Raw genomic sequence first — 23,066 nt, 5'->3', positions numbered from 1 at the left:
GTTTGCCACTTAGAATGCACATAATGTATCCCTTGCTCAATGTTTAAAAAAACGGATAATGGTCAACTTCTAAAATGTAACGTATTGAAGCCACTAACTGAAGCTTCATGTTATGCTCGGGCATAGCAATGATGTCCTGGCGTGTACAACTCTTCAAAAAATATAAATAAATATAAATAAAATATAGCTATTTCCCGGCAGTTTTAGCGCACATCCATTTTTTAAGATCGCAGGGAATGGGTTAAGGTTAACATAGTAATGAAATGAGAAATACCTCTTGTGCAGACTGAAGAACATTTGCAGCATATGTAGATCGATGAGGGGCACGGTGGCGCAGTCGGTAGTGCTGTCGCCTGACAGCTAGAAGGTCCTGGGTTCAATTCCCGCCGGGGGACACTGTGGGCGCTGGGGGCGTGTCCTCTCATCAGCGCCCACACCCTAGGTGGGGGTTGGTAAAAGGGCCTTTCTGTGTGGAGTTTGCATGTTCTCCCCGTGTCCCCTAGGCTAGATACCCTCACAAAAAACGCAGTAATCCTGGTCTCTATAATGCCTCCCCCTGGCCAGCCAGGGTGCCTGATGGAGGGGAATGGAACTGGTTGGGATAACGTGTTCCTTAAACACGCTACGTCCAACCGGGGAAGCTCTGCCCTGTCAGGTGATAAGAAGCGGCCTGCTGTCTCCTCATGCACTGAAGGAAGCATGAGCTCAGTTCGAGGCCCTCCCCAGGTTGGCAGAGGGAAAGCAGAGCCCAGGATTACAGTTTAGGCATTTGGTACCGGGTGAAAAATTGGTTACAAAATCGTGGGATCAACATTTAAGAAACATGACATTTTTTACTTTTGGGCGGAAAGTTTTATAAAAATGTTTTGAAATAATAATAATTAAAAACTAAATGTAGGAAACCAAAAATAAAGGGACGCATAGAAAAGTGTCCGCAACCCACAAATGGGTCCCGAGTCCGACCCACTTGTTTGGGAACCAGAATCACAAGATCTTCTGCAGGCGAGACATCACATAGCACTTAGCAGCAGATATCAGACAAGTATAAATAAGAGACAGTGCTCACACGGCAGCAGAGTGGACTGCAATCACAGTCACAAGCACACAGAGATAATGTCTTTGTGACAGCCTGTGTCATCATCATCAACACAACATGGCCACGGGGCACCCTCAGCGCTTGTTCCCTCCACTACCCCAACCTCCTCCTGCTATATTATTTGTACGTGCCTCACAGGCTCTTTCAGAATGTCTCGTTCTGAGCTCTATGGGTTCATATATTGTGATGTTTTTTTTATCGCGCACTCTCTTGCCAATTCGTTCCTGCTGCTCGCATTCGTTGGGGAGCATCCTCAGGACCAGATCCGGGAAAGCATTGTCAATCCTCTCAAGTGTGTCTGACTGAAAAGCTGTACGCATCCAGTTCGAGCAGGCCAGTTCGAGCAGGAGATGTCGAAATATTAGATCTAGGAATAAACTGTGTGTGTGTGTGTGTGTGTGTGTGTGTGTGTGTGTGTGTGTGTGTGTGTGTGTGTGTGTGTGTGTGTGTGTGTGTGTGTGTGTGTGTGTGTGTGTGTGTGTGTGTGTGTGTGTGTGTGTGTGTGTGTGTGTGTGTGTGTGTGTGTGTGTGTGTGTGTGTGCGCGCAGATGGAAGAGAAGAACAGGCAGCTACAGGAGCGGTTGGAGCTGGCTGAGCAGAAGCTCCAGCAGACTATGAGGAAGGCAGAGACCCTGCCCGAGGTAGAGGCTGAACTGGCCCAGAGGATAGCAGCCCTCACCAAGGTAACACAAATTCAAATGGCTTCATTGGCATGAGAAAACATATGTTTACATTGCCAAAGCAGAAGTGTATACAATACAATCAGAACAAAATATGTACAAGTGAAAGAAGTGCGAGTGAAGCGGTTTCATGCCAGCAGAGGATTTCTGCAAAAAACGCTCCCTTATCATTGAAATGCATTGGCGGAACGCGGATTCCACTCTCATAGGTATTTTGGTGTGAGGGCACCCTTACAAGTAAAAGTCCAGAATTCATAATGTACTTGAGTAAAAGTACAAAAGTATTGGTATCAAAATGTACTTAAAGTACAAAAAGTAGTAAGTACTCATTATGCAGAATGTCCCGTTTGACACGTTTTCAAATGTATGAAATATATAAAAAAATCTTTTGAAAATAGCAGATCTACAAGCTCACAATGCGTCGCATCGCGACACATTGTGAGCTTGTAGATCGGCTATTTTCAAATGGCCGAAACATACAGGGCTGAAGTGGCTAATGTATGTTTAGTAATAAACATCTAGTTGACAAATCAATGTAGTGGAGTAAAAGTACAATATTTGGATCCGAGATGTAGTGGAGTACAAGTAAAAGTATTGGAAATACTCAAGTAAAGTACAAATAGCTCAAAATGTTACTTATTAGTTACTTTTCCACCACTGACACACACACACACACACACACACACACCACTGACACACACACACACACACACACACACACACACACACACACACACACACACACACACACACACACACAATGGATACAGCAAGGTGGCATATTAAAGGACAACTTTCGTTTTTTACAACAAGGGTTCATATTTTAGATTGTAATTAAAGAATATAAAAGATGAGTGTTAAAATTATTTAATTTAATTCTTTCTATTGTTTTAGAGATTCTTATTTCAGTGGTTGGGGGCATGCGTACAAGTGGCTAAATTTGTCATTTTACAAAGAATAAACCCATTCCCAAGATACAACGCAACCTTTCATGGTTGGATGTGACTTATGCAGGCTAGAAGTGTTACTGTAAATAGCAATAAAGAAACTGCTGGCTTATTGTATCTAAAAATACATATTTAGCCACTTGTACGCATGCCCCCATGCGTACGCATGCCCCACATTTTAGCACTGTAAACGCGATAAAACAATAGAACGAAGCAAATGAAAACATTTTAACACTCACTTTTTCTTTTCTCTAATTACAATGTAAAATATGAACCCTTGTTGTAAAAAAAACAAAGTTGTCCTTTAAACCAGATGTTCTTATCTGGCCAAATGTAAAGAAAGAAACCCAAAAACCTGTGCGAGAGATTTGACTGTACATCACCTTCTCATGACTTCTCCAATGTGTCCCCTCTTCCTCCTCCCTGGGCTCACGTAGTCCGACTCCAGCTCTGCTTCCTCCTCTCCCGATGATTATCACTTTGTTATGGAAGCTAAACTCCAAGACATGAACTCCATTCTTAGGAAGGTAGCCCCGCTCCGCCCCCCCGACGCAGGACCTCGCAGCTATCGCTCACTTTTAGACGGCAGACTTTCATTCATTTTGTTAGACCTCAAGCTGCGTTTGTGGGTGTTGTTTATTGGCTGTATGCACAGTAGCCATATTGGACAGAAGTCGGGTCTCTTCTTACTTCCTTCAAAGGTGTTACCAATGATAATACTGATGAAGGCTCTGTTCCATTTCATGTGGTTCTCAAACCTTTTATTTCAAGGACATCCATAACTCTGAGAGTGTACAAACGGGTACATTTTGTTCCATTTGTACACTCTCAGAGTTACCCACCTTTTAAGCGGTTATTTGGAACTGTAGGAGTGCAGTGCAGGACGAGAAATGAAGGAGATGTATTTCTCTTTGAAGGGCCAAGTAGCACAGGAAGAATAATAACAGACCTGTCGCACAGGTAATTACGTCAACACCTCGTAGGTGTGCATTGACTCTTAAAGTTAACAGCACATAATTATGCATTAAAGGTAATAGTGCTTCTAGTAAAGTGGAACAAACTTGTAAACATAGGCATTAGGCAATATCGCAGTGAATTATAACTCAACAAGTGTCCTGTGTGTGTATATCCACCACAGAACCACACTTTGAGAGACCCACTGGTGTAGCGGAGTGTTTCCAGTGAGCCAACATGCACAATATCAGCACCCTGACTCTGTTTGACCAGAATGGAACAGAGCCTTCATTAGTATTAATGGTAACACCTGAAGGAATAAATGGTAAATGGTGCATTTATATAGCGCTTTTATCCAAAGCGCTTTACAGAGATTGTGCATTACATTCACCCATTCACGCACACATTCATACACCGGTGGCGGAGGAAACCATGCAAGGCACCAATCTGCTCACCGGGAGCAATGTGGGGTTCAGAGTCTTGCCCAAGGACCCTTCGACATTAGCGAGTTTAAGCTAGATGGTTTTCAATACGGCAACGCCAGGCGGACTATGGCTGCTATTACGTAATCGCCGTAGCGATCAAAATGGTTAAGCAAAGCCTCGGCGGCGACGGGTTCCCACCCCTTTCACTGAACGCTTTGGTTCCCATGGCGACGCATACAAGCAGCAGACGGAGTAGGCGCTACGTGGGAAGGGACCTTCTGCCGTAGTAGAGGCGGCCGCGGCGACGGCAGGTTTATATATCGAGCGCGGATCATTTCCGATTACCGTTGTCATCTGCTGTTGCCGTAGCGTGCTTAAACTCGCTATTAACTCAGGGGGAGCCCGGATTCGAACTGGGAACCCTTCGGGAACCCTTCGTGCTCTAATAACGGTTTCTCTACCCCTGAGCTATGCCGCCCCGTATAAGGAAGTGAGAAGAGACCCAACTTCTCTCCAATATGGCCGCTGTGCATATAGCCTGTTGGGAGGGAAGCAGGGTGTAACACTCTTGGTTGTTCTGCCACCATGGGACAGCTGCATGGCACATCTGGCTGGAGCTCATAGATGGCAGCCGCAACCGTCTCTTTCTCAGACTCAGTCATTCTTCTCGTCTGTTTTCTTTTTTTTGGGTATTTCTTTTGTTTTGTTCCAACCTGCTCTCCTTCCTTTATGTTTAAACCGAAGAGGTGTTATCAACGTTTTCAGTTTGGAGTAGAGGCTTTGTTTGTTTGGTTTTTGGCTTGGGTGTCTTGTCGCCTCGGCTTTTGCTTTTGCTGGCTGTTAAAGCCGTGCGCTCCCTTCTCTCTCTCTCTCTCTCTCTCTTGTCCATGCTCTTGTTTCACTTGTAGGCAGAGGAGCGTCACGGTAGCATTGAGGAGCGCATGAGGCACCTGGAAGGCCAGCTGGAGGAGAAGAATCAGGAGCTTCTCAGGGTGAGTTTTTGTGTGGGGATGCGCTACAGAGCTAACCGTATACGTAGCTCAGTGATATTCAACTTTAGGCCCGCGGGGAGTTTTCTTGTGGCCCTGGAACACATGCCATATATGAAAAAAAAATCACAACCAAGGGTGAAGTGAGCGTTGCTATTCATTACTTAATTTCATTAATGCCAATGTGACCCTGGGCAATCGGACAGACGCGGGACAAACCGCCGTTACCTCCTCCTCCTTCTTTCACCCGGAAAAGAAAAATTTGAACATTGATGATCCGTTCTTTCGTTGAATAGTCCATTGAATAAAGCTTGTTTTGACTGAAAACGCAATCTGGGAAAGGAATCCGAGATAAACTTTTATTTTTATTTTTTATTTGATAGCATAGGAGCAGATGGAGAAAAAAAAAACTTCCATATGATGTCATTTCCCGTTCTAAGCGTTGCATAGCAACCGGGAACGCGTCATACGGTGGCGAATCAATCGTATTTCCGCAATCACTGAAAAAAACTGAAATGGTGTTTACATACGGTATGTCATTGGTGGTGAACCGTTGGATAGGAAATGACGTATACATACATACGTCCATGGCGGCGAATGTGTTAAGGCAGGCCACGCGCTTAGAAACCAGAGGCTACTGAAGGAGCTTGACAGCTTGCACCAGCACTCGATGACACACCAACCGATTTAATGTCAATGAAACCGCACCTGCACGTCATTTCACTAATTCCATCTGCGCTGTAGTTTGTGAAAATCGCCTGGCATGGTCCCCTGATGACATCAGAGTCAGTCTCTCCTCTTTGTGTTTGTCCTCCAGGCGCGGCAGAGAGAAAAGATGAACGAGGAGCACAACAAGCGGCTGTCGGACACTGTGGACCGGCTCCTCACCGAGTCCAATGAGCGCCTGCAGCTCCACCTGAAGGAGAGAATGGCTGCGCTGGAAGAGAAGGTTCAACATGACCGCTTTGTTGATCCAAAACAGGGGCGTCACAATGGGGGGAAAAGTGGGAGTGAGTTACTAGGGCGCAAGGTGGAGGGGCCTTAATTATTTTACTTTAGCTATTGGAAAAATAGCAGATATACAAGCTCGAGCTTGTAGATCTGCTATTTTTGAAAAGTCGTGAAAATGTGTGTATTTTTTAAGCGAATATTTGTAACTCAAATTTTGCTTCTTGGGGGTCCCTGGAACTAAATATTTTGAGATGGGGGCCCGCTGCCAAATACAAATCATTTTGGGGGTCCTTCACATGAAAAGGTTTGAGCACCACTGACATAGAAACACAGGTGTTAAAAAAAAAAAAAAAAAATCCTCCCAAATCTTCACGATTTTTCAAAAATAGCAGATCTAGCATAGCAGAGCTTGTATATCTGCTATTTTTCAATAGTTAACGCACAAATAATGCGTAATAATGCGTTCCCAGTCTAAATGGGTTAAATGCCCCCCATGAAGAACTTTCATGGGGGGGGGGGGCACCTTGTACCCAGGGCCCAGAATTTGGTGCGACACCCCTGATCCAAAACCCATCAATGACAAGTTCTGTTTAGTCAGGAAATGGTCATGGATTTACCTTAAAACACAGTTCCCCTCCTGTCTTTTGCAGAACATGTTAATCCAGGACTCGGAGAGCTACAGGAAGCAGTACGAGGACTCGATCCACGATAAAGTAGGTTGCCGAGATCAAGGAATGATTGCCTCCCCTTTTTCCCCAAATACATTTTACATGAAGTTGCCTTAATAAAGTACTCTTTAATGGGGAAATAATGAGGGTGGTTATCGTGTGGGTTTTACATTTTTTATAAGCCCCCTACAGAGGATAATGAAAAAGTTCACTCAAGGGAGCGAAAGTGAGATGTGGAAACTCTTAACTAGAACATGCTCCAACAACTGTTAATATTGAACAATGTGAAATTGTGAATATTATTATCCCTAAAAACCTTCAGCTATGCCACAGCGTTGATGTGCATCATTATGACAATGATAGCAATTTTGTGGATGATAACCACATGAACCTAGCGTCCCTATTAAAATAGACGATTTACAAGCTCACGCAACGTGTTGTAACGTGTCATCTTGTGAGCTTGTAGATCGGCTGTCTTTGGCAAAGATGGTTGGGCCAGAGGGGAGATGGAGGGGGCCTAGTATAGACCCCTGGGGGGACTCCGGTCTGCTAAGTATGTGGGGTTTCAGTTGTTGCTTACATGTGTGAGATGGTCTGACTGAGGGCGTTTTTCTCGTTTCCTCCAGACTCACCTGGCCGAGGAAATTGAGAAACTCCGTTCAGAGCTGGATCAGTTCAGGATGAGGGCAGGCTCCCTCACAGAACCCACCCTGTCACGGTAGGTCGGCAGCGTGCGTGTGTGTGCTTGTATTACTACTACGACGATACGCGATATTATCGTTTATCGCGAAAAGAAATAACGATACTGGGATCAATTCACCTTTTATTTGCCGAGCTGCATATCCGGTACCACTTAAGCCCTCTACAATTGGTAAAAGCTACTTATATACATACTCGATACAGTCTTTTTTTTCACTCTCTATCAAATGTCTTTGCCAAAAAATAGCCGTTGCGACACGTTGTGAGCTTGTAGATCGGCTATTTTTTGGCAAATGTTCCGCACCCAGGATAATGGATTTTGATTATCGCGATAATATCGTAAATCGTGATTTCTTTTGTCGCAATAATCCTGAGTTGAAATTTTCATATCGTCCCATCCCTAATTACTACATGTATTTGTGAGGACACATTTTTATTTTATTTTTATGGTTAAAACAGATTTTAGGCTTACAATTTGGGACACGCAGACCCATTGTTATGGCGTCACGAGTAAATGACCCCGTTTTATGTTTCTTACATTCCTTTACAGTTATTTCATAGGACATTTAAAAAAACAACAACTTAAAAACATGTTTCTAAATAATTTCTTGACCCTGTTGGTTATATAAATACGTAAGCAATGAAAACTATTTACAAGCGCTTATGACAAAACGATAACTACGTTGGTCCTTTTTTTTCCTCCCCATTTCCCGAAAAGTAAAAGTTTTGGACATACGTGGTTTTCCACCCGACGGCGCCGAAATCCTTTGTTGTGGGCTTGGCAGCTTGGCCAGATGCTGCTTTCTCCCTGCAGGATTTGAGCTAAACTGACAGATTTATTGCCTGGCTTCACTATGTCAAAAACTTTGGACACTAAAGCTCCCACTTTGTCAAGTTAACCGCGTAGAAAGCACCTTGGCCGTCACTCAGTCTATTATCAACCCCCTGCGTCTCTGTGAGCAGGTCGCACCTGGACACGTCCACAGAGCTCCGTTTCTCCTTGGGCTCGTTGGCGGAGACCCAGTCGGACCACTACCGGTCAGCCAAGGTCATCCGCCGGCCAAGGAGAGGTCGCGTCGGCCTGCACGAGACCAAGGCAAGTCCCATTTGTCTCCTGTCCTGCCCTCCGTCGTTCACTCTAGTCCAGGGGTCTTCAACAGGGGGTCCGGGACCCCTAGGGGGTCCTTAGAGTTAGGTCCTCCAAATCTTTGAGTGATAGAAACCTCCTCCTTTTTTATATTAACCACTTGAACCCTGGCGTCCATATTCTGAGAACTTTAGCCAAAAATAGCAGATCTGCAAGCTCACAACGCCTCGCGCTGCGAGGCGTTGTGAGCTTCTAGATCGGCTATTTTTGGAAAGGAGGTTTGGTGTAGAGGGGGAAAAGAGCAGACTTAAGTACAGAGGGAAAGGCCAAGTTTATTAATTATCAACTGTTCAAGTGGTTAAACATCTGAAAACGCAAATTGACACGAATCTAAAATACACTGATGATTGTGCCGACAAACAATGAAACTATATGGAATCTATGAACAGGTTGTGGGGGGTCCCTGTTTCATCTCTCTCTCAACTAAGGGGTCCTTGGCCTGAAAACGTTGAAGACCCCTGCTCTAGTCTGTGTTCCCGGGGCGAGAAGATGAGGTGCACCGCAGCCTCTGCCCCGGGGCGTGCACGCACGGTCGGTGGCAACCTCCGTCTCTGTTCCCCTGTCTGTCTCCAGGCCAAGTCCCTCGGGGAGCACGAGTGGCGCTCGCAGCAGCTGGGGGTCCTCGGCGGCGGACACCCGTTCGAGAGCGACACGGAGATGTCGGACATCGACGACGACGACCGCGAGACGATGTTCAGCTCCATGGACCTGCTCTCGCCCGGCGGCCACTCCGACGCACAGACGCTGGCCATGATGCTGCAGGAGCAGCTGGACGCCATCAACAAGGAGATACGGTAACAACGGTGTTTCTCAAACGTTCAAATGTCAAGGTCTAGTGTGGCTGCTTAACCCTGGTAATTGACATTATCGAAACGAAGCGGATAAAAGCGCCAAACTTTTTTTGAGGCTTCTTTAGGACCTAACGATGGATTTTAGCCTTGGATACCAAACTTTATTTTGAAAATTACCCATTGAATTATGCATATCAAGTTGGGCTCCCATCGACTTTCTATACAGGAGGAAAATACCCAGAAAGAAATCTGCTTTAAGTAGGATGTGAGGGGTCTAACTAGGGGTTTGTCATGATTCTGAATCCATTGCGAGCATTTGTTTTGCACAAAAAACTTTCCTTGGGCTAGAAATGGCCCCACAAACGATGGTTTACTGATGAGTCATCATCACTTTTCACAGTTTTTGGAGCTGTGTGAAGCACAGGCTCCCTATACGTGGCCGTGTGGGTCTGTCTGTCTGTCTGTCTGTGTGTGTGTCTGTATGTAGCCTGAACTTCCTAAACTTCGGAACGCTACTAGTCCCACAGTTTTGCCACCACACACTCGCGCCATATGTCAAATCGAACGGCTTACTCGGGAATCGTGGGCTATTACTTTTCTAAGAGAAAGGTTCTATAGTTTAATTGATATTAATTTATTAGTGAATTAATTTTCCCCATTGACTTATAATGGGAATCGCAAAAACTCACATTCAATTATTTGTCTCTCGCAAACCATAGGGGCTAGAGTTTCAAGACTTGGAGAGGAGGTTCATAATGATTTCAAGGATTAAATAAAAAATAATTGTGTCATTTGGCCGCATGGTGGCGCCATAACACCCCACTTTACGTTTTGGCCTGTAACTCTTGAACCGTAGGTCGGAAAATTAAAAATATTTTTTCCCTGGATTCCTTGGGTCATGACGCATCTCCCCATATAGGCCACGCCCATTTGCGCCATGATAGATTTTCCGCCATCTTGAATTTTCTCCAAAACACACTTTTTGCTCCTTTTCCTACATATTTTTTTCAAATGTCACAAAAATCGGTACACATGATCCACACACACACACACACACACACACACACACACACACACACACACACACACACACACACACACACACACACAGCTCCACTTCACACGGGTGTGATTTTTTGGGTGTTTTTGGGGTCCGTTTCTAGCCCAAGGAAAGTTTTTTGTGCAAAACTTGCTTGCAATGGATTCAGCATCATGACAAACCCCTAGTTAGACCCCTCACATCCTATTTAAAGTAGATTTGTTTCTGGGTGTTTTCCTCCTGTATAGAAAGTCGATGGGAGCCCAACTTGATATGGATAATTCTATGGGCTAAAATCCATTGTTAGGTCCTAAAGAAGCCTCAAAAAAAGTTTGGCGCTTTTATCCGCTTCGTTTCGATAATTTTGTTAAGCCAACCGACTAGGTCTCCCATTAACTCTGACAGTGTACAAATGGAACCAAATGGACCCGTTAGGGTTCATTTTGGGTCAATTTAGACCCCCATAAAGGTCCCTGGGATCCACTCTGAAAAATACAGCGGTAACAGATGCTGATCTTTCTTTTTGAAACCATTAAGACCCGAGGCTTCCACAACAAATGCCTTCTAAAAGTTCTTTCACGATTTTTTTTCAAATGTTCAAAAATAGCAGATGTACAAGCTGACACAGATGCTTTCCCGGTTTTTGTGCCAGACATGTTTTAGACATCCAGATTAGTATTCAGCACCCGGAGATAAAGTTTATTAGTACTACCTCAAGTGTGGTTAATGTGCCTTTCAGCCTTCTTTGCTCATTTGCAACTCAATCAATAGAGAAAGTGGCACTTTGCATTCAGGAAAAGTGCGCGTGTAACTAGAATTACAGAGTTCACCTCTGATGGGAGATAGTGATCACAAGGCCCGGGAATTAAGCTTTCACTTAATTAGCAAGTCAGATCCTTGCTATGGCTGTAGCTAATGAACTGAGTTTTAGACCTTTAATCTCCTCACTTTGGTCTGTAATTAGAGCATCTTATATGGGCTCTTGGAGGATTTCCGTTTCATGCAAATTGCCACAGGAAAAACATTCACGTTAGCAAATGTTTTAAGCTATTTCAATAGGTAATCTGTTAATCTTTTGTACGCTTCTTATTATTTGATCCAAGCTGACACTGATCAACATTGGACTCTTGTCTGCATAATACTCTACTGTAAAATGCTGCCATATCATGACATGTTTGCTGTTAACCATTAAACAGGTTTTAAAGCAATGCGGCTCCAGCTGATCAGATGGCACCCGATCACACAGTGTCTTTATGTACAATGACACTTGTAAATGAATAAGTATGGTAGTTATACTACTTAATAGTTTTGCATAATTATAAACATTTATAAGGAGGGTTATGAAACCTTATAAGTACTTTAAAAATGTGATTATAATGCATTATAGACGAAATTCTAAATTAACGGATATACAATTTGGACATGTATCCCTGTAATGACATGACAAAAATAGATACTCCATGGGTTGACATAAAGCGATGGAACACGATCGCACATACATCATCACCACCCCTCCTCTCCCTCTGCTCTGTCCTGGCCAGTGTTGTAAAGTAACTAATCACATTTAGTACTGTACTTAAGTACATTTTTGAGGTATTTGTTCTTTACTCAAGTATTTCCAATGTCCAATACTTTTACTTCTACTCCACTACATCTCATAGGCAAATATAACATTTTTACTCCAACTTATTTTTACACACACATGCACACACAGTCAGTCACCGCTGGAAGCATACAGTAGGTCCTAGGTGTTAAAGACAGTATCCATTATGAATAGAGTAGCCTGGGCTTGTGAATCTATGGGAGATGTGCTCTCACCACTCACTGCAACCTGGTAAACTTGTTATGCAAATTTGATTAGATAGCCTATATGGCGCGTCGTCACTCAAATCTAAGGGGACGCATTCTAGCATGCAAAGCGCAAGCACTGTTCCGTGCCGTTCCTGCGCGTGTGGGAAATATAGTGGCCACACGGCGTCCGGTCGCGTCCGGCCTCGAAAGCACCACTGATGATATGTACCTGTACTGTATTGTTAAATCTTTATACAATGTGCTAATAAACCAGGGGTCTTCAACAGGGGGTCCGGGACCCCTGGGAGGTCCTCAGAGTTTTTACAGGGGGTCCTCCAAATCTTTGTGTAATAGCAACTTTTTTTTCTCCTTTTTATATTAACCACTTGAACCCTAGGGTCCATATTCGGAGAACTAAAGCCAAAAATAGCTTGTAGATCGGCTATTTTCGGTCTAGAGGGGAAAAGGAGCAGACTAAGTACTGAGTGAAAGGTCAAGTTTTTTTTAAGTATTGACGGTTCAAGTGGTTAAATATCTGAAAACACAAATTGACATGATCCCAAAATACACTGATGATTGTGCTGTCAAACGATGAAACGATGAAAGACTCCTGTTATGAACTAAACTAAACCACTTTTTCCACCACTGTCCTCCTGGCCAGGCTGATCCAAGAGGAGAAGGAGTCGACAGAGCTGCGGGCGGAGGAGATCGAGAACCGCGTCGCCAGCGTCAGCCTGGAGGGCCTGAACCTGGCCCGCATGCACCACCACCACCACGGAGCCTCCATCACTGCCTCGGCCACCGCCTCCTCCCTGGCCTCCTCCTCGCCGCCTAGTGGACACTCCACCCCCAAGCTGGACCCCCGCAGCCCCTCGCGAGACATGGAGCGCATGGGAGTCATGACACTGGTCCGTGGTCCACTGCACTGGCATGCGTCTAGCCTCCATCTCAGAAATTGGCCCGAATATCGAATATATATTCTAATATTATTATTATGAATAAATAAATAAAAAAATAAAAAACAGGGACAATACAAAAAACGATCAAGTTATAAAAACATACAAAATACATATTATTAGTGGATCCGAGCAGCGCTGGTATCCTGTTTTTAAGTCATTATCTATGGGGAAAATTTTATATAATATGTTTGTTTTTATAACTTAGTTACAGCAGGGGTGAGAGCACGACTCCAACTCATTTCAACATTGCTTCTTACCGGGTGCACGGTCGGGAAACATAACTATACAAGAAATCGCGTTCGTTGTAAGGCTGAAGAAGGCTTAACGCCGAAACGAGTCCGTTTGTTTCTGCTGCTCTGCAGCTTACCCTGACCAACGAAACTTAAAATAAAAAAGTGCCTTAAAAGGACTTGTCCGTGAGTGCTGGTGTTTTCTTTGTTTTTATAACTTGACACATTGTTTTTTGTATTGTCCCTGTCAAATAAACATATAAAAAATAAAATTAAAATAAATAATAATAATATATTCGAATATACATTATTCACCCATATTCAAAGAATATTCAACATTTGAATATTAATTGACCAGCCCTAGCAGGCAGACAAACACGTACACACACACACGCTCGCGCGCACTCTCTCACTCACATCAGCCCACACACAAAGCGCACATACACGTCCATAGCCTTGGGGAGTAAATGGGCTCCATGACTCAATAGAATCACCCTCTGCTGTACTGTTAGAAGAGCAGTTAAACAGTGTTTCATCCCTTGGTTCATTCGAGCCTTGTTTTATGATCTAGAGGAGAGTAAACCTCAATAGACATGGCCTTACGTGACCCACGATGGCTGATGTTTCAAAACTAGCGTAGTTCTAAAACACTTAGAAAAGCGATGGGGGTTCTCTCAGCGTGAGTTAGACTGTCTAACTCTGTGCTTATGATGGATGGAGTTACAGTAGATGCTTACTGTATCACGCGAGGGGGTTTACTGCACAAAGCATAGTTTGATTTGAGTGCAAACGCTTGTGTGCGCGTGTGCATGCACATTTGTTCATTAAATATTTTTTTTTTGTTCCACTTGTGCCAATAAGCACTTTAACAAACCATTCCCATTAAAAGCCTTGAGTTTTAAATACCCTCAAGGAAATGTTTTGCTAACTTGGCACCTGTGCCAAGTGCACCATATGTCTAAAGCAGCCCGATATGTACTCTGGTGCGAGTTTGAACAGTATTACACCATCTCTAGCAGTAAGCATTATTCTGAGATGAGAAAAGGCAAGAGAAGTTCATAGCACATTTCACACCGAAAGGTGTTTTATGTAAGTCATAAAAAGCCATTCACAGACACAAAAGGCATTTAATGACCCTATATCCTGTATTGACCAGTCCTCACTCAGGCCAGGCGCCTGCAGCTGGTGCAAAACACAGCTGCTCGCTTGCCTCCTCACTGGCACAAAAAAGCGAGAGCGCGTAACGCCAGTTTTAGCTGCACTGCACTGGCTCCCTGTCAATTTCAGAATAGATTTGAAGCTTCTTTCATTTACTTACAAATCTTTGCACGCAATGCACGGCCCGGACCCTTTATACTTGTCAGAACTTGTGGAGCCCTACACCCCACGCAGAGCCCCCCCCACACGCCTACATCAAATCTCTTCACTGAAAATAGCCGATCCGTGTACAAGCTCACAACACGTTGCAATCTGATGTGCTATTTTCACCCCAGAATAGGGATCATTGGTTTCATGTAAGCCTAGTTGAAAGCATAAGATAGAGGAATACAAAAATACAATAAAATCACACCATTTAAAAGACTAAAAGAAAAAGTGTAAATTGAATTTGTAAGCTAAAAAATATTTTTGTAAAGGACAGTGGAGAATTTAATTTAGTTTTTGGTCTGGATTTAAAAGTAAGATTCTTTCATACCTCAAATCCTCTGTAAGTTTGTTTCACCTGTGTGTGGCTTACCACATGAACCCTTGCATCTCTATTCTGGGCAAGCCATAATAGGCAAACATTCTGCCAACATAGCAGATCTACACACTCAATGCATTGCAAAGCAGCACATTGTGAGCTTGTAGACTGACTATTTTAGCTTTTTGGCAAATATATTTGGTGTAGAGGGAAAACATTTAAGGGATCAAGTATAGACAAGCGCTGTATATAAGTGGTTGCTTCTCCACGTTTAGTTTTACAACAGTTACATTTGTAGACTTTTCCCGGACAACCAAAGGTTGATCATGTTAAAAGCTAGCTAGTGATATATTTTGACGAGTGATTTAATGCAACATTATAAAATCACTTGTGTGACCAGTGCAGGAGAAAAGAAATAAAAGATGCACATAAATAAATAGCATTTATTATTTCTTTGTAATGGCATCAACTACAATTTCTGTCTGGTAAATGTTATCCGGAAATGTATTATTTTTGGTGGCATATGGCATTTGACACACTGGCATGTGAACTACACTGAGCTAACCAACGTGAAAGATTTCCACCTCTCTCTCTCTCTGTCTCTCTCTCCCCCTCTTTCTCTCTGCCTGTCCTTCCTCTTGATTCCACCTGTCAAGATGCCTCTATGGAGAGTTTTATATATATAAAAAAAGAAAAGAAACATGCTAAACTAAATAGATTGTATTGATCTATCAAATGACATACCAATCAGTCTTTCTCCCACACTATTGATCTTAGATTCCTCCTCTCTGGCATTGGAGAGCAACTCATGGGACTCATATGATGAGCAAATGACAGAGCACCTTTAATTTATTGCCAGTGCATCGTTAATGTCTTGTTGATTTTGCTTTAGCCCACACATTTTGATGATGATGTTTGTTGTGGTTTTTTCTCTCCTCTGCCCAATAGCCCAGTGATTTGCGGAAACACAGGAGAAAGGTACATTTTCAATTTGTTTTATAACATAGCGGTGATTCTCCATATCGTCACTGTCGGGCAGAAACCTTGTATTTCCAAGTTTCAAATTTGTAATTTTTTAAAGTAAAGCCCTGCTTCATCATACAAGGTCGTCGCACAAAAGAGTGAAAACAGCGTTGTTTATTGATCTACAAGCACACAGCGCCTACCGCGAGGCGTTGTGTGCTTTCAGATCAATAAACGACGATATGTTTATTTGGACCAAAGATAAAATAAAATATAAGGCATGATGTGTTGCATTTCATATTTTGTAATAATATTAAGTGCAAGAAAGCTTATTTTTTCTTTTCTTTATTTGCTATGTTATTTAAAGTACCTGTCCTGAAGCTATATTTCTTGTATACTGTAGCTACTGTTCAAGATGTGGTCTGCTACTGCAAGTCTTGATACCTGCAAATGGCACATACTGTAGTTGCTGTAAGGACCAGTGTTAGTTTTGACTGCAAATTTTGATTTCGTTTTAGTCATAGTCTTTTGAACACACTTTTGACCCTACTCATGTCTCCGCCTCCGCTGCCCCTATCCATGCCAAGCTTTGCACACACACTCCTTGGATAATCACAACCTCCGCCCCTGATTTCTCACATGGCCCTCTTCCAGCGCCACCATCAGGCCTAACGGGTCCACTTGGTTCCATTTGTACACTCTCTGAGTTACATAACCATAAGGGTCCATTTGGTTCCTATCATTTAGCTGAGGACCCACTGGAACTCCCTCAGGGACCCCTGGAGGTCTCCGGACCCCACTTTGAGAATCAATGCTCTTGAGAAGATGGAACCATACTCATATCCCTCCTAGCCTAATGTCCCTCCTTATGCCCTGTACTCACTCACATAGCCTAATGTCCATCCTTATGCCCTGTACTCCCTCAGATAGCCTAATGTCCCTCCTTATGCCCTGTACTCCTCAGATAGCCTAATGTCCATCCTTATGCCCTGTACTCCCTCACATAGCCTAATGTCCATCCTTATGCCCTGTACTCCTCAGATAGCCTAATGTCCATCCTTATGCCCTGTACTCCCTCACATAGCCTAATGTCCATCCTTATGCCCTGTACTCCCTCAGATAGCCTAATGTCCATCCTTATGCCCTGTACTCCCTCAGATAGCCTAATGTCCATCCTTATGCCCTGTACTCCTCAGATAGCCTAATGTCCCTCCTTATGCCCTGTACTCACTCACATAGCCTAATGTCCTTCCTTATGCCCTGTACTCACTCACATAGCCTAATGTCCATCCTTATGCCCTGTACTCACTCACATAGCCTAATGTCCATCCTTATGCCCTGTACTCCCTCAGATAGCCTAATGTCCATCCTTATGCCCTGTACTCACTCACATAGCCTAATGTCCTTCCTTATGCCCTGTACTCCCTCAGATAGCCTAATGTCCATCCTTATGCCCTGTACTCACTCAGATAGCCTAATGTCCATCCTTATGCCCTGTACTCACTCACATAGCCTAATGTCCTTCCTTATGCCCTGTACTCACTCAGATAGCCTAATGTCCATCCTTATGCCCTATACTCACTCACATAGCCTAATGTCCATCCTTATGCCCTATACTCCCTCAGATAGCCTAATGTCCATCCTTATGCCCTGTACTCACTCACATAGCCTAATGTCCATCCTTATGCCCTGTACTCCCTCAGATAGCCTAATGTCCATCCTTATGCCCTATACTCACTCACATAGCCTAATGTCCTTCCGTATGCCCTGTACTCCCTCAGATAGCCTAATGTCCATCCTTATGCCCTATACTCACTCACATAGCCTAATGTCCATCCTTATGCCCTGTGCTCACTCACATAGCCTAATGTCCATCCTTATGCCCTGTGCTCACTCACATAGCCTAATGTCCATCCTTATGCCCTGTGCTCACTCAGATAGCCTAATGTCCATCCTTATGCCCTGTACTCACTCAGATAGCCTAATGTCCATCCTTATGCCCTGTACTCACTCAGATAGCCTAATGTCCATCCTTATGCCCTGTACTCACTCACATAGCCTAATGTCCATCCTTATGCCCTGTACTCACTCAGATAGCCTAATGTCCATCCTTATGCCCTGTACTCACTCACATAGCCTAATGTCCATCCTTATGCCCTGTACTCACTCAGATAGCCTAATGTCCATCCTTATGCCCTGTACTCACTCAGATAGCCTAATGTCCATCCTTATGCCCTGACAGATAGCCTAATGTCTCTCCTTATGCCCTGTACTCACTCAGATAGCCGCAGTGGACGAGGACGGCCGCGAGGACAAGGCCACCATCAAATGCGAGACGTCCCCTCCCTCCACGCCACGCACCGTCCGCATGACGCACACACTGCCAGCCTCCTCGCACAATGACGCACGAGGGTAGGTCAACGCCACGGCAAAAAGAGACCCCCCCCCACCCCATGTATTTATGTATGTATTAGGGGATACATTTTAACAGCGATACGATACATGGACGATATTGGTTCATTCTTGGCGATACGATATGATTTGATTCAATGATTTAAAATTGATATAGTAACTATTTAGCAAAGAAATGAAATCTGTGTAAAACGTGTAAAAAATATATTATTATGAAAGTAAACGCTGTGATTATCTAGCAAATACAGGGACATTATATTTCAACACATACGGACAAACCCACCTTGACATGAACACCGAGATTACACACATTTATCGATAGACAAGGAGTAGCTATATGGAATGGAAAGGTAATTAGACCCCTCTTTTTCTTTTTCCCTCTTAAAATTGCTAAATACAAGGCACAAATACTTAGTTTCCATTCTATCAATTATTTGCATTACAAAACGATTCGATACCGATTACCGCATTTTAAAACAATACGATACGATACAAAGCCAAAACGGTACGATATTTTGCTTTTGCAAACGATATAGTAGAAGTAGATCATTGCAAATTAAAATCGATTTTTCGATTCCGTTACTATATTGTGGAAACCTCGTATCTCCAAGTTTAAAATGTGTCCGTTCTTTCACAAAGCAAAGCCTTGCTTCATCATACAAGGCCGTCGCACAAAAGTAGTGAAAACAGCAGATCTATAAGCACACAACGCCTCGCAGTGCGAGGCGTTGTGTGCTTGTAGATCGGCTGTTTTCACTAATTTAAATCATTTTTAAAATGATAAATGCAAAACAAACGGTTTTGGACATACAAGGTTTTCACCCAACAATGACGTTATGTATGTATGTATGTCCCCTCATAAGCAAATTCAAGAAACTGCTAAAGTGAAACTTCTGAAGAGTGTGAAAGCTGAATCGTAGTTGATAATTTATGGATGTAAAAATGTGTTTCCGTTCTCTCTGCACAGCTGGTCTTATTAGAAAGTGCGTAACTTCTGAATGTCAGCAGGTCCTGGTTGTAATGTTGTTGTCGACGACTCAGTGGGATACCGAGTTCTGCACCCAAAATAGCTACACGCTCACACCGCTTCACAGCGCAATGCGTTGTTAGCTTGTAGATCTGCTATTTATGGTGCGTGGCAGCTAGGATGCATTGATTAATCGGACGAACAACTTGCATTGTTGGCTGAGATTTGTATTGGCAAATCAAATGACATTCACTGATGCCAGATTATCTGTTGTTTCATACATTTATTTGATTGAATTTGTGCTCATTAAAAGATGGTGTGAGGAAGGGCTGAAAGATTTTAAAACAGTGTTTCTATAACAGTGCTTTCTTACCCCTTATTGGGGCCAGTGCCCCCTATCAATATCTAGGTCTCTTACCCTTACCACTCCCATGCAAAATGTAATTTTATTGTTTATTGTGTTATTGCGCTTATATCATTTAGAAGACATCTCATCGATTTCCAAATATCAAATTTTACTGACTGTTAGTATGTGTTTATTATGTAATTATTAGCCTACTTCCCAGGGAGAGAAAAAATAAATAAATGCCTTTTACGATTATAAGTAGAATTGTATAGGTTATGGATGGATAGCCAAAGCCATACTGTAAGTCAAGAGAAGGCCAGGCTGAAAGACTCACCAAAGTTAACCAAAGAACACACTATTCAGCTACAATCTCAACATTTCTATAAAATGCAGAGATTAGGACAGCAATTGGGATGCTGGCAGGAGCACTAATCTGGCCTTATTTCGTCAAAGCCTGCTATTCGTAATGCAATTATTTCACTGAAAGTATAATTTCAGACTTTGCGGGCCACAGCCTTTGGGGTTATTCTGAATCTCCCCATGAGAGCTCACGTTGACGGTTATCCTTTTGAGAGGGTTTTAATAAATCCATGAAAGTGTCTCTCCTATAGTGAGTTGTGTACAGTATGTTACTTAAATTAAGATTGAAGAAGTGCATTTTGCTGTCCCTCAATACCTCAGAAACATATACAAGTTAATGTATATTCACAGCTGCTGGAGGCGAATCTGTAGACTTTGTTCCTAGCAAAGTATCCTGAGAGGGAACTGTTTTGTTTATGTAGACTAATCTGTACTTTAGGCTTCCAGGAGATCTTGAGAGAATCAGCGCTTTTGGTGGATTTAAGCTGGTACTTAAAAAAATTGGCTTAGAGGTCAAATGCAGTAGGATGCATCTGTGTGCGGGTCAATTACTGTCTAGTAAGGTATTTTCTGATGATGGGGGTCCTTTTTGTATTGATGTATTCATAAGTCATGTATGGACTTGGATTATTTAGTTAGGCTGGGGACAGTGGTTCCCAAACTTTTTAGCTCAAGACCCAAAAGAGAGATTTTATGTCTCCCCATGGCCGTGACCCAAACTAGTGAAAACAACAGATCTGCAAGTACACAACGAGTCGCTTCGTGCCGCGTTGTGTGCTTGCAGATCGGCTATTTTCACTACTTTTAAAGTTTATCTTTTAGATGTACAGATCTTTTTTCTATTCATGACATTTATTTGGAATTTCTTTGCCTTCTTTTCTGAAAATTTAGAAGAGTTCTTTTAAAATGATTAGTATGTAGTAAACCAAAAAAAGGGGGGGACTCCCTCATTGTGATTGTTGACTATTTCTGCTATTATTATAACATTATTTTGTATTTTCTATGATGCTAGGATTGCTGCCTCACTGGAGGCTGAGGCCAGTGCTCTGAGCAGCGTAGCCAGCAGCCAGGACTCCCTCCACAAGCAGCCCAAGAAGAAAGGCATCAAGTCCTCCATCGGACGGCTGTTTGGCAAGAAGGAAAAGGGCCGGTTGGCACACATGGCACAGAGACACGTCATGGTGGATCCACATGGTACGTACTGAGGGGTCAAGACGGTATACAGAGAGTTCTCTGTGTTATTTCATGTTTCTGTCGCAGACCTACAATGACCATATAGGCCTACTACTGTATACAATTGGCTTAAAGGAGAATTTTCGGCCTAGAAGGCTATCTTACCTTTTAAAGTAGTTATTTGCTCCCCCAAAGACTGGTCCAGGTGTTCTTTTTTTTTCTTCAAAAAATGCTATATTTTGGGTCCATCTCATTGAAATCTCATCTCTCGTGGGACATCCGCACAGCACTGGGTAAACGCATATCCGGAAGTCCCACGATAGACGCGTCTGCGGTCGTGGACGCTATGGGAGCTCGCACTCCCTCCGCTCCTGTCTGAAGCCCTGGTCGGGTTGGGCAGATAGACCGAAAACAAACTACTGTATATTGCCTCTTTTGAAAAAAATATCTCCTTTAAGCGCATATATATATATATATATACTAGAAAAAAAGCCCCTTGCAGGGGCTTATTCCCTAGTGCCCATGCGTGCCCATGTGGAATGGATGAGCTAAGCGGCCGTGGCCCCACCTTCCCACCCGGTCTGGGCTGTCTGAAAGTGAGTTAGTCTTTTTTAGCACCAATATAATAGGAGTCAGGACAAATCAAATGGCGAAAGTAGGCACGATCTGAGACATGTCGACCCGTTGATTGTTGTTAATATTTGGGGTTTTTGATGTTGGAAATTACATAAATGCCTCGCTGGTCTGTTTTTTGTGTATTCCACTATTCTTAATCCTACCCCTGCTCTCCATTGCAGAAAGCAACATAACGATTGAAGCTTGCACGTTAGAGTAGCGTCCCTCCATCAACACAATGTTACATGCGTAGGCTATTTAGTTACACCATAGCATTTGCACGATCGCGAATGTGTCACTGTGTGCGTTCGGTGTGCGTGCTCTATTAACGCATTATTATTATTATTATTATTGTTATTTTAACTTGTTAGTGATGCAACTGACATGGACATATGGAGATATGTATCTATATCTATGTATAGCCATCTACTATTAAGGCTATATACAATTTATTTATATGGCTACAGATAGACAGGATACATAGAGGTGGATATAGAGTTTTTTGTATTGTGTATACATGTGGCCTTTTGTTAATAGACCTTGTTGCTTCTCACACACACAATCTGGCAACGCTCAGTCTAACTGTCCGACCTATTATTATTGTTATTAGTTATAATTATTATTATTATTAGTGGCCAAGCCCTGAAAGGGCTTAGCAAACTTTTAACAGGTAAGCCTATAGCTCATAATGCCCTGTTTTCTTGCTTTTCCTAATTTCTTTCTTTTTATTTTTCCTGCTTGGCACTTTATCGCTGCTTGCAGCTATGATTGTTGTTGTTAGTCGAGTTGCCCAACTGACATGAGCATATTGAGATCTATCTGTTTATCTATCAATCTATTTATAATCTACCTATATGTAGGTATGTGTCAATAGCCATGTTTCCATAAACTTATTCGAATTAGGGAAGCAAATTATCAGAATTGCGTATTAAGACAAAGCGAATTTAGCCCGTTTCCATTTGCGGGTGTCATTCGAATTAGCGACGCTCGCATGGGTTGACAGAGTGCTCATCCTGCAAGTTTCAGCGTCCTTTGGAAGGTGGCCGACGTGCAAGCTCACAGCGCGGCGCGGAGACGCGGATGCGAGCTGATGTGAGCTTGTAGATCGGGTGATGTGTGATGAGGAAGGGTAACACTGTGTGATGAGGAAGGGTAAGCCATGGATGGCTTATTGACTCCGGGA

The 23,066-nt window shown here is 43.1% G+C and overlaps 1 protein-coding gene across 1 annotated transcript in view; it reads left to right on the top strand.

Annotated features, from left to right (window-relative positions):
* ppfia2 (PTPRF interacting protein alpha 2) overlaps positions 1-23,066 on the top strand; it is a gene marked incomplete at both ends in the record, with an annotated part of 259,369 nt that overhangs the window by 204,775 nt on the left and 31,528 nt on the right. Inside the window, 12 exons of the mRNA XM_080754745.1 lie at positions 1,645-1,779; positions 3,161-3,250; positions 5,011-5,094; positions 5,909-6,040; positions 6,693-6,755; positions 7,337-7,428; positions 8,373-8,505; positions 9,130-9,350; positions 12,839-13,085; positions 15,996-16,025; positions 18,292-18,422; positions 21,108-21,289. Of these exons, the coding sequence (XP_080610871.1) occupies positions 1,645-1,779; positions 3,161-3,250; positions 5,011-5,094; positions 5,909-6,040; positions 6,693-6,755; positions 7,337-7,428; positions 8,373-8,505; positions 9,130-9,350; positions 12,839-13,085; positions 15,996-16,025; positions 18,292-18,422; positions 21,108-21,289 (1,540 nt within the window). The remainder of the gene's footprint in view (positions 1-1,644; positions 1,780-3,160; positions 3,251-5,010; positions 5,095-5,908; positions 6,041-6,692; positions 6,756-7,336; positions 7,429-8,372; positions 8,506-9,129; positions 9,351-12,838; positions 13,086-15,995; positions 16,026-18,291; positions 18,423-21,107; positions 21,290-23,066) is intronic.

Source organism: Nannobrachium achirus (genome assembly GCF_963921795.1).
Source record: "Nannobrachium achirus genome assembly, chromosome: 23".
Classification (NCBI taxonomy): Eukaryota; Metazoa; Chordata; class Actinopteri; order Myctophiformes; family Myctophidae; genus Nannobrachium; species Nannobrachium achirus.
The sequence above is the reverse complement of the archived record's forward strand: the minus strand, read 5'-3'. Positions and strand labels throughout refer to the sequence as shown.